Source organism: Alosa alosa, chromosome 2 (genome assembly GCF_017589495.1).
Source record: "Alosa alosa isolate M-15738 ecotype Scorff River chromosome 2, AALO_Geno_1.1, whole genome shotgun sequence".
Lineage (NCBI taxonomy): Eukaryota > Metazoa > Chordata > Actinopteri > Clupeiformes > Clupeidae > Alosa > Alosa alosa.
In genome coordinates this window covers 24,493,220-24,520,957 of record NC_063190.1, presented here as the reverse complement: position 1 = coordinate 24,520,957, position 27,738 = coordinate 24,493,220, and the positions used below count along the sequence as shown (strand labels likewise).

Genomic DNA, 27,738 nt, shown 5'->3' with positions numbered 1-27,738 from the left:
ATTTTTTTTTTTTTTTGGGGGGGGGGCCTTTATTTGGACAGGACAGTGAAGAGTGACAGGAAGTAAGTGGGTATCGGGATATGACCGCAGGTCGGATTCGAACCTGGGTCCCCGTGGGCACTCAGACCCGTACATGGTACGGGCGCTGCAGCCTGCTGCGTTTGCACGGAAGAGCACCTTGTCCGGGACGGCACGCCGTGCATGTTTTTCTTCGAGGGCAGCTCTGACAGCCTAGCCGGGTAAGGTAAGAGTGTGTTCCCACTGGTTAACGTTCGACTGATAGATAAAGGTTATGAATATAACCACGGTTCAACGAAGGAGAACACAAGGCGTTAACCCTCAAGTCTCGAGGCGTGTTACTTGTTTTTATGACGTCGTTTTATGACTAGAGTGATTGCTATTGGCCGCGCCGGCTAATATATAGCCGGGCTGTTTCGCGCCAATAGAACCTTGACAGAACCTGTTAGAGGACTTAAGTGGCGATCACGTGATCGAGGAGTGTATTCCCATTGTGTTCTCCTTCAGAGAACCATGGCTATATTCATAACCTTTACATTTTGTGTGTATGAATGTGAAGAACTTAACCAAATTACATCATCTACACAGTTTTCCGACAGCGCTTGGGAAGTAATTCGGCCTCCACACATGATGAAGACACACTGTGGGCTCTATTGTGCACCCAGTGTAAAGTGGCGCAAAGAGTGAGGCAAGGCTTATTCTTATTATACACTCAATAAAGAAGTAATTTTTGGCCATGCGCTCCACTTTCATTAACCCTTGCACCCAGGGGTGTGGCAATTAAAGGGAATGATGACAGATGTCATCCTCATTGGTTTAAAGGATGTTACGACCAAAACACACCCATGACTAATTAAGAAACATAAGAACAACCCTTTTGTGCCTGGCGCCCAGCGTTTGATCACAAAAGGACACAATTAAATTAGTGATTGTGGACTGGCCACGCCTTTAATGTCTATTAACGTTGCGCCTCTGACCATCCGTTTCTGATCGCCAAGGGCCTCTAAATCTAAAATGGACATAATAGAGTACCGAAGTCTGATGTAGTGTTTCCATGACGGCAGAATCACTGGATCTAAACAAACTTTCGAAGTGGCTTATATAGCATTGAATGTAGACATGTGCCATCATTTCTAGCTAATAAATTGTTTTAAATGTAGGCTATAGCCATTTAAACATGCTTTACCTGCTAGGCAGCAGCTTACCCACATAACACGGATTCCCTGGCAGGTGTAATATAAAGAAACTAAATTCCAGTGGATATTTCACCTCTTAAAGACTGGTGGCTGTTAAGAGTGAGGTTTTATGCTTAAAAAATAAAGCCAAAATATGTCCGTGAATTTAAGGATTTTAACCGCATGCTGTGAAGTTACATGCAGATCTCTTTTACGGAGGAAACCCATGCTAAAATTACTTTAATTAAATTAAAAAACTCTGTAGTCACGAATTTGATCGTGTTGATATGAATATATGTTGTAGTATGTGATTCCTACAGTGTAAAAAAAATATCTTAGAAATCTTAGAAACGTTGTAAAATTATTGAAATAGATTAAGAAAGCCACGCTAATGGTGATTTCAATGATTAGATTGATTTGTTTAGATACAGTGAAATTGCTGCCTTGGCAACGCTACGTCATGGCTTCGGTACTCTATTGCCATGGTTTAGCAAAGGGGAAACAGGAATTCGGTGGGGAACCAAATCGGGTGCTTCATCGGCATGTTATAATGGGCAAAACAAGGGGACATGTTATTTCTGAATATAGCCTACAAGCCTAATAAATACGTTTGACTCAATTGTCAACATATATTCATGATTATTACAATATGTTTGTATTGAAATATTTTGGCATATTTTCGTTTTCTTATGAGTGTCTGCCACGAAGGGAGCGGGGGTTCGCCTGAAGTCACTGGCTAGCTTGCATGTACTGTGGTACCCCAAGCTGCTCTTGTTGTCCCACTAGGGCAGGGGTGGGCAAACTAAACTTTTTGGCTCAAGGCTCAAGGCCGCTATGGCTAGTGCTGTACCTACGGCTGGGCCCTCTCACAGTTTTTAAATGGTCAGTAGTGGGAACTACTGTTGCCTCCATGATTTCCTTTTAAAACTTTCTTATAAGGAGATATCAATTATCAACAATCACAAGCCAGCTGGAACCTGCGGCTCTCTCTCCCTCTCGTGAGTGCAGACGCATTCCCAATTAAATGGATTGCATAATGTTCACGTTAGATCTGCTGCAAAGGAGATAACTAAGAGTTAACATGATGTTATCTCTATTTAACATGATGTTTTGACAGTGACATTGTAAACGTTATCTAAGGAGAGTGAAAAGCAGTTTGCAGTAAAGCTAACCAACGTCGTCTCTATCGCAGGAAAAAAATAGCGAGCAGCCTGATAACTAAATTAAATGCTCGGCGGGCCGAATGAAAGTGCTTGGCGGGCCGGATGTTTGCCCACCCCTGCACTAGGGCAAACCGTCGCCGGATCCCCTTGGGTAAGGTCAGTAAAAGTAGCTAATTCCTTGAAACACTAGCCATAGGCCTATCATTGGTTCATTTGGATACATTTTACTCTCTTTCCTGCCGCAAAGAATGCAACTTTGAAGTCATTACCTCAGGTTGAAACTTTATCACAAAATAAGCCATATCATCAATATGTCTGCACCGAGAAGACCACGACTATTCAGCCTTGAAGAGACTGTTTTGATATTGTAGCGATCTCACCCTCAGACAAGATTCAGCTTTGGCCAGGACGCCCATTTATTGGAACAGGCAGACTCAAACACAATCAGACATACGGATAACTACATAGGGCAACACAGGGGTAGTCTCAGCCGCACATGTAACACACAATAAGGGTTTACCACACACATCAACACGAGGATAAACACATGAGGTACAACTAAAGAGACGCTAACACACTAACAAATACACAACATGCTAAACGTAACTACAACTATTATAACCGACATTACACATTCTAGCATTCACTCGCACTGCATTCTGGGAGACACTCATTCAACGTTAAACATGTACATCCACCGACGCTACATAACCCCCTCCCGAGCCATTGTCGTCCCCGGCAATGACAGCTAAGCTCACCGCTCGCGGCTGCGTCGGTGTCAGTCCCAGTGCTTAGTCCAAGTGACCGGAAAGCCTCTGGCTGCACGATAACCCCTCCCGACTGGAAGGGCTCTCGGCTGCCTCTGTCACGTCAGTTCTCCCCCGAACAAGCACCAGAACCGGCCAGACGTGGGTTGTGGTGTCGCTTGGGCCCTCGGTTTCCCGCCGTGCAGCTGCACTACCTCAAACAGCAGCAAACAGTCCCACTGCAAGCCGAACCCCCGGATACGCTGGAACCCCTGGACGTTCGGTAGCCCCCTCTGGCTACTGTGACAGCTCGTGGCCCGTTGCCACCTGTCCACAGTGTGCCGATCTCCAGGCGGTCAGCAGTCCACGCCGAGGTCCCCTCGCTGCTGCCCTCTTGTAGAACGTTTGTCGGCTGTCTCTCGAGCACAACGATGCTCCACTGTGGCGGGAAATGGAGACACCGACCCTCCCAGCAGGCTCGGGACACACAGGAACTCACACACAAAACATGAAAAACATTGCGCAGACTTGCGTCAACCGAAACGTGCGCACTTCAAATCTCAACAGTCCACAAAACGATAGCTCCCAAGGCTCTACAGGTCGACGTTACCCTCTTGGTCACTAGCTGGAGCACCGCAAGCTCCCGAACTAGCAGCTATGACTCCATCACACTCTTGACCGGCAGCTGACGCTCTGGAAGTTCTTCAGTAGCTGGCGGTGTAAACCCGGCCGCTGTGGTCGTGTTCCAAGGTCGTCAGAGAGTTTGCGCTCTCTATGGATGAGATCCTCGGATGATGGCAGCATCGACATCGGCGTCGTGCCGGGAACTTCTTGCCAGCCGCGGACACTTCCGCGACATCAGCCGGGGCCGCTTCCTCCAGCGCTGGCAGCTCTCGTCGGCTATGTAGGGCTGGTCCCGCTGGTCGCCTGCACAAGTCCCGCGCCGGGCCGGAAGGTCCTCCATCCTCCGCAGTGGCGAGCTCAGCGAGCTGGCTAGTCCTTAAAAGGACCATTGGAACATCTGCTGAGCTTCGCCGCCATCTTGCTGGTCTGGTCTTCGGCCTTCTTCTCCATCTTGATCTGGCATAGATCTTCATGCCCTGGGAGGGGCCCATCCCACTTCTGACACCAATGTAGCGATCTCACCCTCAGACAAGATTCAGCTTTGGCCAGGACGACCATTTATTGGAACAGGCAGACTCAAACACAATCAGACATACAGATAACTACATAGGGCAACACAGGGGTAGTCTCAGCCGCACATGTAACACACAATAAGGGTTTACCACACACATCAACACGAGGATAAACACATGAGGTACAACTAAAGAGACTAACACGCTAACAAATACACAACATGCTAAACGTAACTACAACTATTATAACCGACATTACACATTCTAGCATTCACTCGCACTGCATTCTGGGAGACACTCATTCAATGCTAAACATGTACATCCACCGACGCTACAATATGTACAGAAAATTTACAGGAGCTAGGAGATGGACTTCCCATGTTTGATGATGGTGACAGATGTAAGTGGTAAACTAATCATTTTCAATACATACTGTACACCACTCTAAACTGAAGTTTTCATCAGTGGCTGTCACTGACGATACTTGTAGTCCATGAGCCAGGGGGGTTGATCGGTATCATCGGGGGGACAAATGCTATCATTTAGCGTGTTTCCATCCAACTCATGCGAATTAGTGATGCGCATCCGTGGTAATGCGCATAAATAAAATGCGCATTAGTCAGCGTTTCCAACACCTATTGATTCTAAGTATTTTGGGACACTTTGCCTATGCGTGAAATTGACGCCCTCCTCTCTGCGGTCGGAATAGCCTAGGCCCTAGGCCTAATTCATTCCTTCATTTTAAAAATATTTTGTTTAATATCGATTAGAAGGAGAAGGCGGAGAATGTTTATATTGCACAATCGGGTGTTGGCAGCTTCCCATCGCCGGAGACCGCCATACACTTGGGAACGACCAAGGTCTCGGCAGTTTTTTTGTCAAATTTGGCACTTCACTGTAGAGCTTCATTTCTATCATTTCACGCGGGCTCGGGCTGGGCTCGGGCTGGGCTCGGGCTTGCGCAGTAGGCTAAATGAGCGGTCAGGTGATGCGTTTCGGTTAGCTGCGAGAAAGATGCAGAAATGGATGCTTAGGTGAAACAGAGGCTGGCGTTTTAGTTTCACCGGCAAAGAAAGCAAAGTCTGAGGTGTGGAAAAGTTTTGATCATGTGCATAATGAGAATAATGAGCCAGTGGTTATGTAAAATCCAAAGGATGCAACATTCTGTAGAACGACAGGGAATTTGTCGCTGATAAGGCATGTTGATCAAAGCTGTCAGTGCCCCTCAGGATCACATCGTTTGTTAGGCTACAGCAGGGGTCTCAAACTCAAATGAGCTGGGGTCCAATTCTGCCAACGTCATCTGATCGGAGGGCCGGCTATTTCTGAAAATGCAATGTTCTTTTTTTCAAATACCACACAAAACTGCAAACAGAAAGTGCAAGTGTTTTTATCTAGTTTTAGACACCTGTGCTAGCAACCTTAGCTTATAAATAAAATAATGATAAAATAAATATTAATACAAATTATAAAATAAATGAAAGACATAAAAACAGGTATGTGTGTGTGTTTCACACCAAATAAAAATATTTCCTCTCATAACTTTTTTAAACCTGGCAAACTAGGCATCAGGGTTAAGAAAGCAACACCATTGGATTTTTATATCAAAATTTCAAAAGGCCATGGCTTGAAAGTGGTCAGAGATAAAGTCCTACTGTAAATGTAAAAATCTTTAGTAAAACAAAAATTTATGAAGGGGGTAAATTTACCCATCTAATTTGTCACTGGATGGCAAGCACCTCAAATTATGCACCTTTCAGTAAATACTGGATGAACATATTTAAGGTTAAGCAGGTTTACTTTCCTTTTTTCATATTACCCACATAACAAATTAACAGGAAAATACCTAAGATGTATACCAACACCTAAGATGTTGTGGTTTAGTAATAGATTACTACAATATAGGCCTACAATAAAGTATTCTGGTCAAACAGTTCCTATCGCGGGTAATCTGCATTACCCAGAAGTTCGCATCATATTGTCAGACACCAAACAGGACGAGGACCACAAAAGCGTCACGTTCAAAAGTTTATTTAAGGGTTGGGGGTTAAGGGGGTTTCGGGGGGGGTACAGGAGTTCCAAGAGTCTGCGTGTGTGTGTTCCCCCAGTAGCCGAACAGCGATGGCAGGAGCGGGATGATCCGGGAAGTCCTGGGGGAAACACACACACAACAGCAATTGAAACGAAGCAGCAGTACAGTCAAGGACTAGGCGGTATTCGTAGAAGAGGGACGGAAGGCAGGTCAAGATTACCGGGGCTGGAGAACACAGAAGTAGTCGAGCGGGTCCGGGATCACAGGCAAAGAGTCAGAGGCGTTTTCCAAAACAGGCAGGTAACTGGTGCTGGTTGCAGACGATCTGACAAGTGTGGACTGAAAAGCAAGGCTTTATATACAGGGCATGATGAGTGGTGAATGCAGTGCAGCTGGTAGGTAAACAAGGGTGAGGCAGAGCAGAGCAGGAACAGGTGGAGGTCATCAGACTTCAATCAGCGCGTGTTACCAGGCAGAGAGAGAGCTCATGACACATATTGCGGGTGACTTTGTAGTTCTTTAGAGCCCTATTTCTACTAGTCCTGCTGTCTGTACCACATCCATTACGGACACTATCATCACGATTACCACTGCAACCTCCAAGCTATGTTGGGCAGAGGGTCGAAACAAGCATGGTATGCTTAGTGGACACCGTTGTATACATCGCACCTCCATTCACAGGCGACCCGTGACTATCACTGTCAGAGACGATCGATCATAATCTCCAAAATCTCTCTCTCTAAGGATATTCTCCTTCAGAATTAGAATAGGTGAATAACATAGCTTACCTAAGACTTCATCACACGTGAACATTTGGTGTAGGCCTATTTCTGCTTAATTTCTGCAACACTATGGCCTGCATCTCTTCCGCGTCATTACAAATGCACGTCTTAGTGTTTCTCAAATCATTCTTGACAAAAGGCAAAAGAGCTGCGTGCGTGCTTACCGACATTTGAATAATGTCGGGCTGTAAACAGGTTTCGGGCTTTTAAAAAGCTGTCAGTCTCAGGCTCGGTCAGGGCTCGGGCTGATTTCTGTGGGACTCGGGTCTTGTCGGGCCTAAATTTTAAGGCCCGATTATAGCTCTACTTCACTGACCAACAGTAGGTGGAGACCTTTAGATTCACAAGTCAGGGTTTGAAGAATTATGACGAATGATAGACCTGGCTGTTGCCCCGAGTACTCGTTGTCGGATGCCTATCCCAACAAACAAGCCATCGCATCTATCTATCCATAAATTGCAAGAACGTCTGTCTGTCTGCGTGTCGTTGGTCCGTTCGATTTCAAACTTGGCAGGTGTCTTGCTACTGGCATGAGTAAGTGCAGTGCATAGTTTGACATTGTTTGGATAAGAAAAGCTAAATATGTCGTTACATATCAGTAGCCTAAAAGAAGCACACGTTGGCTTTCTCCACTCTACCATAGCCACCCTCTCACACAGCACTGCGCGCAGGACCAGAGAGAGGATAAGCGGAGATTTGGCAGCACTAAATCACGGTTAAAATGCAAGATGTTTGATTATCATCTCTGACCTCAACAATAAAGACTTCCTGTATGTTTGCTTGCATAAAATGATTACGCGGATTTTGCAACAACACGCCAACAAACACGGATATGTAGTAGCTATTCAAAATTACATGAAAAGTAACATGTGCAATAAACTGATGCTTTGAATAGCCCAGGCTACATTGGACGTGAGATTTTGAATAAACAAACTACATTTCCGACTGCAAGGTCCCAAATTGAAACAAGCGATAGGCTAATGGTCCAAAATTTAAAGTTTCAGAAGACGTGCCACACAGCTAGACAACAAGTGGCAGACAAAGAAACGTCACTTGTGCTACCAAACACTGCTTTTGAGTCACATCGTTGCAAATGTCAAACGATCACAAAATGGCTAGTCGTCACTAGGAAAAGTTATGCAATAAGCTAGGCCTATAGCCTTAACTCAAAACATTTGTTATGCCGTTCTGATCTGTAGAAATCACATGCAGTCATGCCTAAATTCTGCTTACTGCACATTAATTATAGGCTAATATATTATGATATTCAGTATACATTATTGAATGCTTAGCTGGAATGATGTTTTTCCCTATCATCCTATTGTTAAAGCAGGCATACCTCATGGGCATTTCGTTCTCTTGGGCATGTAATCGGGCTACAGGTTTTCTACAGGAATGGCATGTTTGAACGGGCACTGCACTAGTTGTATAAACTTGCGATGTGTGCCGATCGAGTTGTTGGCAAAAACTTTAGCGTCAGCAAAACAACTGTGCACCGATGTGTGTATTCAGTTTGTTTTATTCTACGGAAACAAGCAAGAGAACACATCAAGTTGCCTAATGTTATAGGGAAGCGCCATAGATTGCTGAGATTCTCTGAAGGTTACGTCATATGATGCAAATAAACCGTTTCCATCAACTTTATTTGCATTATACCTTATGCGCATCGAGAGTTAATCCACCCCCTCTAGCGAATCAAATATAGATGCGCATTAGGACTTTTGATGCGCATTTCACGCGTTTCCAACCGGGATTTCTTATTCGAATAGATTAAATGCGCATTAGGAAGTTGGATGGAAACACGCTAATAGTTTTTTGGCAAGGTATACACCCCTAGTACTAGAAAAATCTCGATAGCAGTGCAGGGGTGGTAGCAAAATCACTTTTTTCAGCTCATGAAGTTACTAACCCCCTAAGATAAATTCCGTTTTTGAAATCTGGTGTATATCTGATTTAGGCTCATGGTTGAGATATTGTCAATATTCTATAATATGGTGCTTGGTATCATTGGAAAGGGGACCTTTTAGGCTTTCATTTAAGCCCAGTACTGAATCTGTCTGACAAACAGAGGTCACATGACTTCTTTAAACCAGAAATAACACGTTTTCTCACAATTTCCGCCTAAACTGTATGCTTTCTTTTATCCCTGTGGCATGAAAGAACACCAGGGACACACAATTCAACAACTACAATACTCAAGGCATTCTGATGATTCAGAAAATGTATAATATGCCCATATTATTTATTTGTGAGAGCCTTAAATTAGAGGCCAGCACAAGTCTTCAAAATAGAACAGAGCGAATAGAATGGACAAATAGGATGGAGCCCTATTAGTTGTAAAAGTCAATAAAGAAACAGGTTGTAAAGTGAATATATTTAATTAATCAAAAGACTGGTTTGTATGTTGATATCCAATAGAATGGACAAATACTATACCCTATTAGTCCGGGGTTTTATTTGTTGTTGCTTTTGTCAAGGCTTTGATGGACATCTTTATGAGCCATTGTGTGCCAGAGGTCATTTTAACGGACAGAGGGCGGGAGTTCTGCAACGAGGTGGTTTTCCATTCGAAATAGTGTAATATTCTATGCCAATTACGATTACAATATTAAAATTTTTAGAATATAATAATTCTTTGTTATTGCCCAAAATAAGATTAATGCAGCCATGTTCGAAAGGTACGGTGTCAAGCACCGTATGACTTCCGCCTACCACCCTCAGACGAATGGTTAGTATAACAGCATTTAACCACTATTCAATACTTGTATAACGAATTTGCTGGGCAAAAACAATGTTTGCAATTTCACTTCACCTCATAGGTTTGGATGAGAGGACCAACCAGACGCTGAAGAGAGCGATTGGGAAGACCCTTGATGGGCATCAGAACAGGTGGGAGGACAATTTAAAAAATATTGTTTTTGCACATAATTCCTCTGTCCAATCCTCATCTAGGTTCTCGCCGTTCCGGTTAATGTACGGACGGGAGCCACGTCTCTTCAGTGAGGTATGTCAGTTCAGTTACCCTGAAATTATGTGTAAATGATTTGTAAAAAAGGATATAGTGACAAACTAAAGTGTTATGTGAATATTAGATCACTGGAGAGACAGAAGAGACAGAGTATGTGGACACTGCTGATGAAGACGACGTTGAGGCCTATGTTAAAGAACGGGCAGAGAGGGACGCGGAGGCCTATGTTAAAGAACGGGCAGAGAGGGACGTTGAGGCCTATGTTAAAGGACGGGCAGAGAGGGACGCGGAGGTCTTTGAGAAGGTAAGCTTGTGCTAAGTGGATGCATACATTCAATGCACACAAGTGCGTGTAACACAGCTCAAACCATGGTTGTGCACAACATTGTTCTATTACATCATCAGGTGCATGCTAACCTGGAGAAGGCCCAGCAGCGACAGAAGGTTGCATACAGGAACAGGAGCAAAAGGGGCATGAAGAGGTTCCTCATCAAACCAGGCATGGAGGTGCTCAAAAAAGATGAGCGGAAACGAGGGAGGCCAGGGATGACGATGAAGCCTGATTGGCCAACCAAGTACAGGTAAATATAAATATGATGTTGTTATTAGGTTGTGACCCTTATCTAACACCTCAATAATATGATGTAGGTTGATAATAATGTCATTTCGTAATAATTCCAAGGGTGGTCGAGGTGGAGGGCAATCTTGTCCAGCTGGAGACCATGGATGGGATCCCCTGAAAACCAGGACACCCTATGCTTCAGTGAAGCCAATACGAACCAGTATGTGAATGCTGCAATATATTGAACTTGTTATAGCTTATAACTATCTTGACAGTACATTCACAAGACACTTAATCTTTTTTCTTGCCGGGCACGCAGGGTCTCAGACTGGCTCCCCCATTGAGGAGACTGTTGAGCTTTCGTGCTCTGACAGCTCTGTGTTAGGGAGTGACACTCTTGAGGTGAGTTGTCATTGATATGTTTTGATTTTGTCCTTGTACGGCTGTCTGTACTTAATTCAATATGCATGTATCTGCCTTAGGTGGCATGCGATGGACTTCCTAGTGAACCGTCCTCACAGACAGAGACATGGCAGTCAGGTGATCTGCCCTGCTCTATGACAGAGGATACCACGCTAGAGGTAACATTACAAACAGACATACACACATATGTTTAAAGGAACATGCCAACCTAGCTTAACATAGTTCATTGAAGTGGGAAGCTCCAACTAGCCTATTCATAGGTTTGCAAAAAGGACACAGACAACATATCAAATGTTGAAAATGACAAATTTGACTATTTTCATGGAAAATATATGTTCATCTTGAATTTGATACCAGCAACATGTTTCAAAAAAAAGTTGGGACGGGGTAACAAAATGCTGGAAAAGTTGTGTAATGATAAAGAAAACAAAAGGAAGAATGTTTCACAGAACTTTTTCTGTTTTGGGGTTGTAGGTGTTTGATTATGTACACCTGTGGAAAGGGACCTGATGAAACCCATGGTACCCATGAATGACAAAGGAATTTTTGGGAGAAAGGCTAGTTGGAATATTGTAATATTTAAACCTGTTAATATTTTGTGTGATTTTTCAAGACAGCGATGTTGTCATCACGAGTGTCCAGTCTGGTCGACCGGTTCCGGCCTCACTGAGTGACAGGGTGGATGACATCAGGGCCATGGTGCTCCAGCCCCAAGCCTGGTTAGATGATCGTGCAATAGATCATGCCATGGCTCTCCTGAGGGCACAATACCCGCATGTTAGTGGCCTCCACTCCACAACTTCCCTGGCTCTCCTCACCACAGTCCCTGCACCAACCCAGGGATTTGTGCAGATAGTTAACATTTGTGCAAATCACTGGGTTACGGTAAGTAACATCGGCTGCAAGGTAGGTACAATTAATATCTTTGATTCGTTGTATCAGACCTACACTGAGGATTTTGGTGCCCAGGTAACATGTCTGCTAGGTTTTACAGGGAAAACTGTTGTCCTGGAATGGCCAGACGTACAGAGGCAGAAGGGTGGCTCAGATTGTGGGCTGTTTGCCATTGCAAACAGTCTCACTATCTGCAGAGGTGAGGATCCCCGCATGGTACAGTATGATCAGAAGCACATGCGGACTCATCTTTGCTCCTCTTTCCAGGCTGGTGTCCTAACACCATTCCCCAGCGTGGTGAGGAATGCCCCTGCTGTACCTGCCCGTGTGATAGAGGTTGCGGTGCACTGCTACTGCAGACGGACCGTGAGAGTAAGTAAGGATGCAGTGGTAACCTGTGGGAGATGTGGTAAGGTCTTCCATCAGGATTGCATCTCACCTCATAAAGAACAGATTTATGTGTGTAGAGCATGTACAGTAATTTGAGTGTTGTAATCCATTATATTTGTTCTCAGATCTTTCAATCTTTTTAATATGTACCTGTTAATTGTACGTATGTAAGTGTTATAATTACTTGATATTGGCTTGTGTCTTGTTGTGTTATTATGACCGCCGCGCAGCGAAGCGACGGTCATATAGGTTTAGTCAGATTTTTTTTTTTTTTTTTTTTTTGCATGCCCAAATTTCCGTCAATGATTCCCGGGACACTGAAAGACCGGGGTACACGAAACTTGGTGGGCATGTAACCCCACATGGATAGCATGGAACCATCGTTTTTCGTTTTGATCTGTAGCCCCCCTGCTGGACTGGACCCCCCGAAAGGAGGGTAGGGCAGACACAGTTTTCTGTGAATATCTCGAAAAACGTAGGGTTTAGGAGGACCATTTTTTTTTTGTATGTTGATCTCAAGGGGCCATGTCAACCCATTCCATAACCACTCATTTCATGTATAGCGCCACCTAGTTAAACACAAAAAAGTAAAAATGAGGTGTTGTAATTGAAGGTATCTGTGACCTAACATAGTCAAAACTGCACGAAATTGGAAGTGTAGGATCATTATGACACCCTCTGTATGCACGCCAAGTTTTGTGGAATTCCGTTCATGGGGGGCCACACAATAAATTAATTTATGTTACTATACACCAACTGGCCTGTAGGTGGCCAGAGACAGTTTTCTGTGAATATCTCGAGAACCGTAGGGGCCTAGGAGGTCCACCTTTTTTTTAAGTATGTTGGTCTTAAGGGGCATGTCAACCCATCCCATTACCACTTATTTCATGTATAAGCCCACCTAGTTAAAAAAATAAAAGCAAAAAATTAGGTGTTTTCATCACAATATCTCTGGCTGACAAGGTCAAAACTGCACGAAATTAAAAGTGTAGGATCATTATGACCCCCTTCGAATGCATGCCAAGTTTTGTGTACTTTCGTTTATGGGGGGCCTTACAATAAAATAATTTATGTGTACATTTAGTGACGTACACCAACAAGGATTCCCGGGACACTGAAAGACCGGGGTACACAAAACTTGGTGGGCATGTACCCCACATGGATAGCATGGAACCGTCATTCTTCGTTTTGATCTGTAGCCCCCCCCGCTGGACTGGACCCCCCGAAAGGAGGGTAGGGCAGACACAGTTCTCTGTGAATATCTTGAGAACTGTAGGGCCTAGGATGACCAATTGTCATTGGCTTTTGCATGTTTGCCTCCAGGGGTCATGTTAACCCATTCCATGTGCACACATGTGCATAAACAGATACACACGCACACACATACATTTACAGTAATCATCGTTATGACACATACTCACACAGTAAACATATGTGCGCATGCATGCACATGCACAAACACACATCACGAGGCAAACACACAAGCGCACATACCCACACACACACACCCACACACATAAACATAAATTTGTACAGCACACATGCACACAATTCAAAATTTTTCCCGTCATCTACTCCCTGAATTTTTGGTCATTGATACCGGGACACGAACCACGGGGTACATGAAATTTGGTGGGTATGTAGCCCCACTAGACTTTTCACGGAAAAATTTCATTTTAGATCCCGGGGACCACCACCAACACCCCCGTGCTGGGCCCCTGAACCGCAAAAAAAAAACAGTTTTTCCTAAATAACTACCTGAACCGTGGCACTGAGGGATGAAGAATCTTTTTTATGGTATGTTGGTCTCAAGGGCCCACATCAACCTGGCTCATAATCACTCATTTGTGATTTGCACCCCCACCCCGTAAAAAATGAAAATGCAATATTATTCTGCTTTAATCGCCCTATCTTCAGTTAAGATGTTCAGAACTGCACCAAATTGTATGTGTATGATTGACCTGGCATTCTCGGGGGTATGCCAAGTTTAAATAAATTTCATCCATGGGGGTCTAAAAATTAGGTTATGTGTACATTTAGTGACTGTACACTCATTGGCCTGTAAATGGCGGTGCACACATATACACATGCACACACACAGGCACCCACATACTATCGGTATTAGAGCGGCCGATACATAATTACAAATTCAGTAGGATTAAAAAGAAAGCCAAAATAAATATTCATCATCATCATCATGGTTGCATTTTCAGTATTGGCGAGAAGTAGTCGTTTGTCCACTAGATGGCGCATCGTTGCAGTGAGGCGTAATTTTGTTGGAAGTTAAAGTGGGTTGGAAAAACAATGGGCCTTCCTACAAGGACTGTAATTTACATGGCGAACATCTAATAAGGATAGGGCGATGTTCACATGAAGTGTAATTCCCATTTCTTCTTGAAGCCGAAATAAATCTGAGGATGTTTATCGGACATGCTTGGTTTTACTGCAGGTAATGCGTTAATCTTGTAATATCAATAAGGACCTAGGTAATGTTACCGTTAGCGTTGGTTGAGTGATGGAGGCATTTGATTTATTGCATTTGTAGAAAACTATAAATGCGGTTATACCAAGCAAATGTATAGCAGTTTGTATCTTTCGACTGTCATTTATTGCACGTGCTACAAAATCAATCTGTGCAATGGAAGATTTACCAACGTTACACGGGTCTGATACAGTTTGCCTATACATGCGTGAGACTGAGGCCCTGTTTATTTTGTTTTTAAGTCGTGCAGGGTGTGAGAGGGGGAATCGATGTGCTTTGATTACAGCTTGGTAGTTGTAGTCTGTGAAATTAAAAAGCACGTGTGTGTGAAGTATCCAATGACACCTTCATTTCATTATAGCTGCTTTAGCAACACACCTTAAGCTACTGTGTAGTGGGTCCCATTTAGAAGTGGCTACTTCATTCGCGCTTTCCTTGACTCATGGAGCTGCATGAATGTTATTAAAACTTTTAAGCCAATGATATGACAGTTTAAGTCCGCTTGATACTGTAAGGCGAAACCATTGGTTTTCAAAGGAGATTTTATTTGTGTCGCCAGCATAGCCTATTGACAATTTATGTTGTAAATAGGCCTACCTTATAATCCTACCTGTAGCTTAGGGAAGCTAACAGCTTTCTATTAGGATCTAGTTTGTTAGTTACCGTTTTGTCATAACTCTCTGATGCATTTTTGCATTTAGAATAGCCAGAGCGTGTATATCTCAATCGGAAAATTAAACAATATCGGGTGCCTATGGACTAGGCTGGGTGGGCCCAGCCTGATCTGCCCGCTATTTATTTTTTGATTTCTTAAATTTTTGATTGCTTGGTCTGATGAAAGCCAGACTAGCCATGGACCTCAGTTACACAATGCAAGGGAACATGAATCAGCCTATATTTGCACGAAACAATAACGGACAAAAGCTCTTCAACTTTGGCCCGTTAAAATGTGTATGAACAGTCTAGCGGCGCATTTCATCAAGGCCCATTTGGACATGTCAGTTATTTGCACCACTGGTTAGATGTAAAACAGCATTTCGTTTCAGACTAGGCTACTGTTACTTAATTTGTGCATTAACAATAACGTTTCAGACTACTGTTACTTAATTTGTGCATTGACAATAAAGTATTACATGAACTAAAGATGACTAAAATCTTATGTAGAAGAAGAAACATTCACAAAAAATCCATCCATCCAAAATGACCTTTGTTTTGATAGCTGTTGAAAACGGCATGGAACTGACAGAGATGTTTTTGTTTATAAATACATAAAATAAATAAATAAATAAATAAATAAATAACATTATGCTGATACCTTTTGCTTTTCCCAAATACAATGTAGCCTACAGGTGTAAGTGACCTTTCATCAATCCAGTTGCAATGGATGAACTGTGATGAACTGCCCTACTTGTGATTGTTTAGAGATTTTAAAGGTTTTATAACAATGCTACATCTTCTTTGGCTATTCTACAATCTATTCACCTTTTCAGCACCAGTAGGCTACTTTCTGTGCAGCCGCACACACACACTCAGGCATGCCAAACAAGCATACACAAAAGTTTCAAGAGTGGGGGATGGAGTAAAATATGGAGACAAATTGAAGTGTGATTTATTTTCGCGGAACAGATGTACAGGACTGAGCGGCGGTCATATTTTGTACCGCTATGCGGTACATCTAGTTAATCTTACAAATGCTACGTTGTTGTTGGTTCCTTGTTCCGTCGTTTTTTCAACTTGTTGTTGTTGTGGTTGTGTTATTTAACGTGTTGGTTGATTCTTAGGCCTTGTGCACACCAGATGAGCTGTGTAACTACAGAGGTATGTCTGGGTTTTCATTTGTCACCCATGTTAACAGGGATGAGACCATATCTCATATGTGTCTCTAGCTGTTCATGCAGGTGAACAACAATGAAAATCCAGATGTTCCCTCATGCACAAGCATCTGGTTTGTATAAGGGCAGTTCATTAACAGATTGGCATGTCAATGTGGTCAATTGGTTTTTTTGGTTCTATTTACTAATGAAAACAAACTTTTGGAAAAACAGAACATTTAGTACAAAAATCCATAGCTTTGATTATTGTTTTTAAAATTTAGTAATTTGGTGTCAGGACAACTCAGCATTGTTGTGCCACTACCCAAGTTCCCCCCATGTAAAGAAAAAGTGCTGCCTGAATTGATAGAAAACATGGCAAATAAACTACAAACTGATATTTGCTACTCTTACATCTGGGAAACTTCAGGTAAGTTTGTCGTTTCTCTATGGTGTCATGGTAGCCAGTATCAACAAACACCCCCCCCCCCCCCTCATTTTTTCTGGTATTGCCTGTTTGAAATTAATTAAATTGAGCACTGCTGCCTACAGTGGTTTAGTTCTCAATGCAACACATGCCCAAACCAACTAGCCTGCCAGTCAACACTTTACCCACTTGTACTGTAGGTTGAACTTGGGCACTATCACTAAAATGTATAGTCATTTAATTTCTGTTTTTCCAAAAAAAAAAAAAAAAAAAAAAAAAAAAACTCTCTGTGGCCTGTACCTTGACGTTGGTGAGAGGGCTTGCTACTAAACCAGGCCCTTCATAATAACATGTATGTACCTTTTTTGTTGAATAATGAATTGTACCCATTAAAGTCTCGCTATCTGCAGATGTGAGAATTAGATATGTTTTTTCCTTAGATTAGACATTCTTCCATTTGTATTCTATCCATTTGTACTTTTCGATACATGTCCATATGATGTCTTGCTTTGCCTCTCACTTACAATGTATTTATTACGGTAATAAATCACTTTTTGTTTAAATGCACTTTTGGTGTGATATTCCCATTCATGTTGGTCCACGAGCCATGTGCACAAATGTCAGAAGATATAAGTTGCGTACTACTGGGTAGTATACTATATATAACTAACACATTTTAAAAAAAGTTTATGTATTTGTCAGTTGATGTTTAGAGAAACTGTCACATGCACTTTCACCTTGATGTTTACTCTGAGTAACATTGTAGCCTGTGCAATGGTTTCCTAAGGTTCGCATTTCTTAAAATGGGTAGCGTGAAATGTGAAATAACTAGACAATTATTGGTATTGTGGTGTGGTGTGATATACAGATTTGTGTACAAATTGATAATGGATTGAAGTTTCTGGTTGATATTATACACTTATAACCACCATACATCCATATTTTAAAATGGCTTAGGCATAAAATATATTATTTAAAAGCCAATTTGCAGCCACGTGCACACAAGTAAAAGTCACACATCTGCAGATAAGAATACAAGATGCGTGCTTTTGATCAGTCAGTTGAGAATATGTAGCCTTTGATTTTAACATTGTCATGGAGTGGGGGGATAATATGATCTGCATAATAGATAGACTTATAGGTAAACAATGGTGAGAATATTGTAGTCAAAATAACTATTTCAACCCAGATTCGAACTCTTGGACAGCTGACTGTCATGTGCTGCACATCGCAGGCTACCATCAGCCTTATTGCACTGCGCCACAGAGATGACGGTGTAAACAAGTGAATAGAGGGTAAATAACAATACAGTAGAGTATGCAACAGTTTTACCAGCACATTTAAATGACTAATGTTTTAAAAGAATTCAAAGCAGTCGTTAATTTACAAGGTCAGCCTATATGAACCAATGAATTAACTTGATGACCCTGAATTACACAAAAAAAAAGAGAGATGATTTCATACATCATTAAGTCTGTTATTTGCAGCTGTCAGTCCGCGTGTTAGGCTACTATATGTAGGCCTAATGACCACCTTAGTCCAGACTACTGAAGTTTGGATACTATCAGGCAAACAAAGTACTATGTAAGTATGATAGTTTTGGAAAACAGTTTTAACTTAGATGTTGGTTAGTTGACTGATGCATCGTACCATAGCTAGGGGCTGGCTGAGAAGAGGACTGGACTGAGAAATAAAAAGACCATACATTTGAGTAAATCTTGCCTAATTATTATTATGTTTATTAAAATGTGTATTTTATAAATATGTTGTAATTGCATTGGCAGTAAGTTGCTAATGGCAATTATTCATTCCCTTTGACACATGACAAACATTAGAGTGGTGTTACAGTGGCTCTCATTTTTTTTCTACAAATGCTGACTTGCACTACATACTTGGTTTAAGTTGCACACATGCTATCTGGGGATTAGTAAACTATATGCATGTGGGCCTACTAATTAATTTAAAAACAGTATGCGTATTTATTAGTTGATGTTGAGAAACTTGCATACTGTACTACTCCACCTGTGTTGGCCCTGAATGCAATAGTCTACCCAGGTTAACATTTCTTGCACTTTATCACAATACTAGAGCGTCTGATACCTATAGTGATTGAGTTTATGTACGACACAATATGAACAAAGATTTCTTCCTAAGATAGTTTTGCTGTAGTCCAACTTCTCCCCAACTTTTTTTTGCTGACGCAAATGTAACCAGCTGAACACCACATTTGCCATTACTAGTATACTGCAAAGATGAGACGTTTAGTCTCTGTGTTTTGCTGTAGTCCAACTTCTCCAGAGTGAAATAACTAGACCAGCACCTTGCAAAATCAACGCTTCCCCAACTTTTTTTGCTGACGCAAATGTAACCAGCTGAACACCACATTTGCCATTACTAGTATACTGCAAAGATGAGACGTTTAGTCTCTGTGTTTTGAGATAAAATGCAGAAGGCCGAACTTCGTTATGAGGTAGGACAACATTGTTATTGTCTTCCTACCCATAAGCGACATAAAGGCACTTTGTGATTATCTGAAGCCAACTGAGTACTGTAGCCACCTGGAAATGTAGCTTAGCCTACGTTATAACGGGTGTGAAGAGACTAATGTGGACGAGGAACATGAACAGTGCCTATAGCCTACGAACAGGTTGGCATATTTAGCTAACCGATTTGTAGCCTATCTTTAAGATACATTTATAACGAAACTCAATATCCAACATGACAGTAGCCAAGGCTATTTCAGTGTTTTCAAGCAGGCCTAGCTTCAGATAGTTAGCTTCAGACAATCCCAAGTAGGCTAGCTTATATTGGTCACAGACGGTAAAATAGGCTACAAGTTTGACGTGCTGCGTAGCGCTCAATAAAACCTTATAATGAAAGAGTCAGGGCTAATTGTATTTCACTAGATACATATTCCATCTTCTCCCATATAAAGTGTAAAATATAGGCTATCTATATCTATTTCGTACTGACGACTTAAATTCTCCCTTTTCCATACGTGTTTAGACAGTGTTATACGAAGATTCTAAGAGACATTCACCTAGAAATTAACAGCTGTTCGGAACGTGATTATTACGTCACCCGGAACTTTTTCGCAAGCCGGAACTTATTGTTCATGACAGAGCCCTATTAGTTGTAAATGTCAATAAAGAAACAGGTTGTAAAGTGAATATATTTAATTAATCAAAAGACTGGTTTGTATGTTGATATCCAATAGAATGGACAAATACTATACCCTATTAGTCCGGGGCCAAATGGCCTATTTATTCATGTACAGTTTCAGGGGCGTCGGACTGGGGGTAAAACTACTACTGATTATAGGGACCCAAGTGGAGAGAGGGCCCTAGAAAAGTCTGGAATACATTTTATTTTAACTGGGTTGAGGAACATGGGGGCCCATCAGGACTGCCCCTGCAGGGGCCCAGGATCTGGTGCTACGCCCCTGTACAGTTGTAATAAACAGTAATTTTTTCAATAGTGTCGTAAATGGTTTACAAAATGTTTCTATCATGTATTTTGATATTCACCCACTTTCAGTTAGAATGTCAGAAAGTAGCTCATGCACAGAATGTTGATGGATTTTGACAGTTTAACAAGGTGTTAACTGTTAACAAAAGATTGTTCGTTCAGTTTACTGGTTATCACAACACTACCAACTATGCCATCTTCAATCAACTTCCAATGAGTTAAATGTAAGTACAAAATACTTTTTTATCTTGTGCTTGTGAATTGAATGGGAATAGACAGAAGGAGATTATACTTATCGCTGTACCTGTAACAGTAGCTTGGTGTTTTTTGTAGGCTGGCTAGCTTGCAGGTTAAACAGTGTAACAATAACAGTAACTGCTACAGTGCAGGCTAGCTAGCTACATCAGTTGGACATCTTACAACATTTCCAAGAGGATGTAAGTGACATCAGGTTAAGCTTATGTTATGATGGGCTGGGTTTAAGTAATGTCATGTAACAAACCTTTTCTTTCTTTTTTCAACACACTTGTTCATTAGCCTGTAATGTTTACATCACCACCCTTGTGATTTTCTTTTTAGTTACTGGTGGAATACTCCTGCACAATAGAACTGAGTAGAGGAGATTTAGATTTGGATTCTGAATGGACAGCCAGTACAAAGAATCAGAAGTGTGTATCATACACCATGGGCGTGTCTCATTTCAGGGGCCGGATGCTTCGGAGCATTCGTGCTACCTAGCACTGGTCTTCTGTGACCGCATAGACCGGACATGGCTGGACCAACAGTTTTTTAAATGGGACGGTCTAGCCTAAAAGAACGGATCTGTTACGTCATTAGCCCGAGTAGGCATAGGCCTACCCCAGATAGCAAAATCTTCCGGGCCTTTTCTGGATTCTTCTGGCATTTGTTTGGTTTGTGTACGATGTCGGCAAATGGATGGCAACCCTGAAGAGTTCCGGAAACGGTGGTGGCGGCAGCTGGAGGTGGTGGAGGGAGGGGCATTATTTTATGGCTCTCTTCTGGCAAATATGAAACATGCCAGATTTTTTCAGTTGCTGTTGTGGGAGTGATTGTGAAATGTCTTAGACAAGTATTTCCTCTTCAGTTTTATCCTATGGTTTTATCAGAAAATATAGTCTCTAATGGACAAGATTGTCTTTGTCATAACTTTACGAAATTACACGAAAGTTACACAATTTCATTTAATAATACCGGTAAATACATTTTACTGAAATCGTATTTTAAATGTATGTAAAGGTAGACTCGGACAATAATTAACTTGACATAATAAAATAAACACTGATACGTGATATTTAAGTATGGAAAAAACGAACTTATTAAACAATTTGTGATTTACCCTTTGACCTTACTGCCGCCATTTTAAAACAAAGTCGGACTATTCTTCTCACCCATGTTCTCACCCTCAGTACCTGTCACCGATCGCTGAGGTAAAGTATGTTGCTTAAGCTGAACCATGCTTTATTTTTAGTAATTCCATTAACTATCGTGCAAATAGCCAGTTACCTAATTATATTTTCTGTTGTATATTGTAGGTGGTAAGTTCCGTGTAAACTGGCATTATAAGATATGAGAAGCATTAAACTCCCTTTTTTGAATAGTTGTACCTGACCGTAGCACTTACTTTAGCTAGCTGCTAGGTTTAATTAGCATGTTCACCAAAACCAAATGTTCCTGTACATTTCCTGACAGAGATTTCACCTGTGACTACCAAGAGCCAACTAAAAGTAAGGTAAGCTGTATTCTGTATGGTTTTAACTCTCGTTCTATGTTGCATTTTTTTGTTTGTTTTTGCGTAACGTTAGGCTGTGTAAACTTCTTTGCTAAGTAACTTTTTTTCTCGTATCCTAACTTGCCCTCATGAGCACCAGGCAGACGGTCATAGCAGTTTTAGATGACTAAAATTTGATGAGAAAATTGCATATGATGTATGGATAGGCAGTTTATTGGTATTATAATAGCATATGCACATTTTTAGAGTATTCAATGGTTGTTTGAAGAAATCCGTATAAAAGCCACTACTTCGTGTCTATTAACACCGCATGGTGTGGTCAAGATGGCACCTAAAGAATGCAAGAGGCAGACATTTTCCCGCTGCATTCGAGAAGCCCCTGGCTGCAGCGCCGCCTCACATTGAGCCCAGCCCCGATCTGCAAGCTGCAGCCAGGGGTACTTGCTGCATTCTGCCTACTAGTGTTACATGAGGGATGCGCCAGTCTAATTTTAAATTTGAGTTTCACATGTTTTCTATTTAGTTTTGGGCTTTTTAAAAATTACTGCCTTCGTGAGATCAGGTGAAGTTCGCGTTGTTTGATAATTGATGTAGCCTTCTTGCACAGTCAAAGCAATGTGAGCCTGCAGCCCTTGCATGTGACGTCACGTTTTGTTCGCGCCACAGCAAAATAACCTAGTGGACGGCAAGAACACGAATCAAATCAATGGGTTGTAATGGGACATATCGCACAGCTAGGAGATTATAGTGAGATTTAACCGTAGTAATGCCCTTCCACGACTGTTGGCTTATTGTTTGGAATACAACGACATCCCATGTTCTTGCATAGATATATTTTGGTTTGTTTTCTTTGTGTTTCGGGAGTATTTCAACCACAATTGCATGGTTATCTCGTCAGTGTATGAAGCACAGCAGCGGTTACTATGGCAACCATAGACTTAACAGGACGGCAGACTACAAGCACTTAGGCAAAGTCTATGGCAAGATCTGAATGTAAACAGATAATACCGTTCAAGGTTTTTTTTTTATTTCCTATTTCTTTCAATTCTTTAACTTTAGACATGTAAGAAGTAAGTTTATTCGCTGGGCAACGTACAAACTGACGAGTTACATTAGCCCTAGCACTATGAGCTACGATAAACGTTAGCTAGAATCCTTCTAAGCAAAGATCCTTGATGCTCCGCTTTAAACCTTCTCTGTTCTAAGTGTGGCAGCTAAGTTATTATTTCATGTTCTGATATGACATCCTTAACGTTGTGACTATGTTACAACTGATAAAAGCAAGACAAATAAAGTAACCAAATCGCTTTGCAATATTTTAGTCCAGAAATACTTATGGGTATTCATTTACCATAATGTTAATTACAGTAGCCTAAGGTTACGACCTAACGTTATCTCCCCCTGCTGTTACCACCAGTTTTAATAACTTTACATTTGCGATCATGACCCATTTCATCTAACACCACTGGCATCTTTCTTTGACTGTCAGACCCCAAACAGCAATACATTGAACTACAAATATGTTATAGTAATGGTGTTCAGTTCATCATAATTATTATGACATAATGTAATTTGCCGTCCGTCTCCTATCTTTTTGCTGTCCAGCATGGAGCCGTCACGTGACTTAAGTCACGTGTCTGCAAGGGGTGAATACTTTTAGGCTATATTAATATGACTGTATTTAGCCTCACCAACAAAAAATGTCTTTTCCCATGTTCTTCATTTTGTGGTTGCTATCTTATTCCACAATTGAGCCTGACAGATTTTTACATTCTATGAAATTATCAATAAGCTGCAGGCTTCAACATGAAATATGTTTCATTACCTTCTCTAAGTATTTTTGAACGGAGCTGTTTTATTTGGTTAGTGTAACATTGTATGCCTTGAACAGTGTATGTTTATTGACATTTGAAAGATTTGATTTCAAATTTCAATACAAATAAATCAAATGAGCAGTGGAGTTGTTTTTTATGTGACTATTTAAGGTTTACCCTACAGTACAGCCTAGACTGCTTTGGACATACACTGTTCAAGACATACAAAGACCTTTCTCTTCTCTTTTTTCTCTAAATAAATCAGTAGCGTTAACAAATGTCTGATGTGTTTGGTTTCCCCTAGTTCACAATGGAGCGGTCCCAGTGGAGGAACATGCGCAAGAGAGCCATAAAAAGGACAAACGACAGAATTTTAGAGGTACAAAGAAGTCTTTGCACAGGTGTTGTAGAGCACAGTGGGATGGTAAGTAGTGACTTTGGTGAAGTTGTGGACACTGAGATGGTGAGTGAGGATGAGGTCTCTGAAAATGATGAGGTCTCCGAAGATGATGATGAGGAGGATGATGAGGTTTCTCCTTCATTAGATTTGTCCACTGCTCTGTCTGACTGGGCTGTTGAGTATGGTGTGTCATTAGTGGCATTGTCTGCTCTTCTGTGCATCCTTAGAATGCATCACCCCTTTCTTCCAAAGGATGGGAGAACCCTTTTAAAAACGGCAACCAAGTACACTCTAGAAAGGTTGGCTGGTGGGGTGTTTTTCTATTTTGGTATTTTGAACATGTTTCGCAAAACCTTTGAGCATTTGTCGTCCAAATTTCCAGATAGAAACGTGTTTATGTTGCAGCTTAATTTTGACGGATTGCCGCTGTTTAAGAGTTCGTTGACTCAGTTCTGGCCAGTGTTAGGCATGTTGCGTCACAAAGACTATGTTTCCAGCAGGCCACTGTTAATTGCTTTGTTCTGTGGTGAGACTAAACCCACTTCATTGCAAGAGTATCTTGGAGCCCTTGTTCATGAATTGACAATGCTGAGAGAGGGATTTGTCATAGGCTCAAAAACCATGTTTCTGAAGGTAAGTTCGGTCATTTGTGATGCTCCTGCTAGAGCCTTTATCAAACAGGTGAAAGGCCATTCAGGTTATGCAGGATGTGATAAGTGTTTACAGCCAGGTGTTTATGCTCGTCACCGCATGACATTCCCAGAGGTAAGTGCTGCTGATAGGACTGATGAGTCATTTGCGAGGGGCACAGATGAGGAACATCACATAGCAGTTTCCCCTCTACTTGAAGCAGGTATCGGTATGGTCAGTCAGTTTCCTCACGATTATATGCATTTGGTTTGTTTGGGAGTAATGAGGAGGCTCTTAGATTTGTGGTTTGGCAGTTCTGGTCCTCTTCGGTGTCGTCGTTCAGGTCGTGACATGCAGGAGATCTCTGAAAACCTGGTAAGTTTGAAGGCATTCGTCCCAGTTGAATTTGCTAGGAAGCCAAGGAGTCTGGCAGAAAGACTAAGGTGGAAGGCAACTGAACTCAGGCAGTTCCTTCTGTACACCGGTCCTCTTGTTCTTAGGGGTGTGTTACCTGAGGAAATGTATAACAACTTCATGCTGCTGTCTGTTGCCATCTCGATTTTAGCCAATCCCCGCCTTTGTTCAGCTCTGAATGGTTTTGCGAAAAGGTTACTTGTGTCATTTGTGGAGCACTTTAGTAAATTGTATGGTCCTGAGTTTGTTGTCTACAATATACATGGGTTGATTCATCTTAGTGATGATGTAAAGATTCATGGTCATTTAGATGTGACCTCTGGGTTTCCATTTGAAAATTACCTGTGTACATTAAAAAAAAATGATCAGGAAACCACACAGCCCTCTTACTCAGGTGATCCGTAGAGTGTCTGAAGTTCACAACCATAAACTTAGCGTTGAGGTTAAGTGGCCAAAAATGCAAGTGGGTAGATGACAAATAGCAGAATTCAGACTGTCCATGTGTCACACACTTATAAAAAATGGCAATTGTTAAGAATTGATATGGAAATGTTGTAGGTCTGGTAGGTTCAAGTTCTGTCATATTAAATTTATTGGATTTGTATTTCACTTTTGACTTAAAATAATCATCCAAACATAAAAAATGTCATATGGTGTGACTGTCCACCATGTGTGCAAACTTCCTAAAAAGAGTGTATATCCATAAAAAGTATAATTACTTTAAAGTTTTACCATGCATATAAAATAATTGGATGTTTTTTTACAACCACAGAAAGTTTTGATGTTTATGCATGCTGTCCAACTAAGTTATAATCAAATATATTTTGTCCATAAAATGGTTGTCATATGGCGTGACACTATATCGTATATTTTGACCGGGCATTCATTTGGACATTATTATTGGGAAGAGGACCCTGCTTAATCAGGAAGTAACAATAGAATGTCAGGAGTAATTGGCATGGTCAAGATGTGAGTTCTGCTTTTTGGATTTTTATATAAAAAGCTTTGAATTGGACATCATCAATCGTGGCCAAATTTTAGTGTCTTATGGTGTGACATCATTTGCCTAAAAAGTAGCTATTTTCCACAAATATTCTTCATGAATTCTTAAAAAGCACTGCTGCCATGTGGTCAGTTGCATGCTAAATAATAGTTAGCTGTATTTAACTGTCTAGAAAATTAGCTTAACTGTCAAAATGTCATATAGTGTGACGCTGCATCATATGGTGTGACAGCTTTTTTCAAGTCACACTATATGACATTTCTGTCACACCCTATGACCAAATTGCATTTTTACATAAAAGTTCTTGTAAAAACATGTTTTAAATTCAGATATTATATGTTTTTTGTTAAATCTGTGATAATTGGGAAAAAAATGTATCTGTACAACACATATTTCTCATACTTTTTTCTTTTATGTTACCATGCCATGTAAGTTTAAAAAATAAATACTAAACTTTAATCTATTTTGCTGTTACACGCATACACCATTCATACAGTGACTTCAAAATTCATTGTTAATGATTTTATTGTCAATAAAAACCCTGTTTTGCTCTGACACATGGTGGAGTGGTGCAGTTCATCATATGGCGTGACACCATGTAATTTGGTGTGACATTAAATAATGTCACAAAAAAGACTTTATAATTGAAAAATCATTAAAACATCAATAGCACACAAAGGGAATGGTATCTGCAAGAACCTCAAGAATTTTGAGTGAGTTCATACAAGAAATATTAGAATTAAGCTAAAATATCTGGTTACACTTAGGAGCATTCTCCACCTTGACAAAATAACTTGTTAAATTTGAGGTTTTTCTTCTAAATATTCACAAGGAAATGTTGCATATCAAAGCAAACGTGATTAAAATGTACAGTGACATAAATTAAAGTAGAAAAAAGTATCTAATTTTCATTTTATTTCAAATTATTTTCACGTCACACCATATGACAATTTTAGGCAATAACATGACAAATTGACATATAAATATATATTTCACTTTTTTTTTTTTTTTTTAAATGTATATTAGTCAAGTTTAGAGATACAGCAACACATATAAACACTTTTTAGGGATGATATTTGAAGTTTTTTTAAATTCCTTTTTTCAGGCTTATTTGTCATCCACCCAAGTAAATATAGAGCATAGAGATGGGCCTGTACCAGACTTGTTTGAAGGGGATGTTCTACAATTCAGAGAACTGGTAGTGAATGATGTGTGCGTCAGAATTACAGAAGGAGACAACTGTGTTAGAA

The 27,738-nt window shown here is 41.1% G+C and overlaps 2 protein-coding genes and 1 long non-coding RNA gene across 3 annotated transcripts; all 3 read left to right on the top strand.

The window, feature by feature from the left end:
* The first annotated feature begins 9,533 nt into the window (after positions 1–9,533).
* On the top strand, positions 9,534–11,151 carry LOC125291015. The gene is made up of 8 exons (XM_048237525.1): positions 9,534–9,607; positions 9,708–9,780; positions 9,872–10,056; positions 10,145–10,324; positions 10,426–10,601; positions 10,703–10,802; positions 10,902–10,984; positions 11,065–11,151. Exons 1-6 carry the CDS (start codon positions 9,536–9,538, stop codon positions 10,758–10,760), a joined length of 744 nt encoding a protein of 247 aa, XP_048093482.1. The 5' UTR covers positions 9,534–9,535; the 3' UTR covers positions 10,761–10,802; positions 10,902–10,984; positions 11,065–11,151.
* Positions 11,152–21,909: 10,758 nt separating this feature from the next.
* LOC125310777 lies at positions 21,910–24,850 on the top strand. The gene is made up of 3 exons (XR_007196354.1): positions 21,910–21,925; positions 22,188–22,227; positions 24,346–24,850. It is a non-coding gene; the product is annotated as an uncharacterized LOC125310777 (long non-coding RNA).
* Position 24,851: 1 nt separating this feature from the next.
* Positions 24,852–27,688, top strand: LOC125310771. Its single transcript, XM_048268455.1, has 2 exons — positions 24,852–25,948; positions 27,615–27,688. Exon 1 carries the CDS (start codon positions 24,910–24,912, stop codon positions 25,888–25,890), a length of 981 nt encoding a protein of 326 aa, XP_048124412.1. The 5' UTR covers positions 24,852–24,909; the 3' UTR covers positions 25,891–25,948; positions 27,615–27,688.
* Positions 27,689–27,738: the final 50 nt, after the last annotated feature.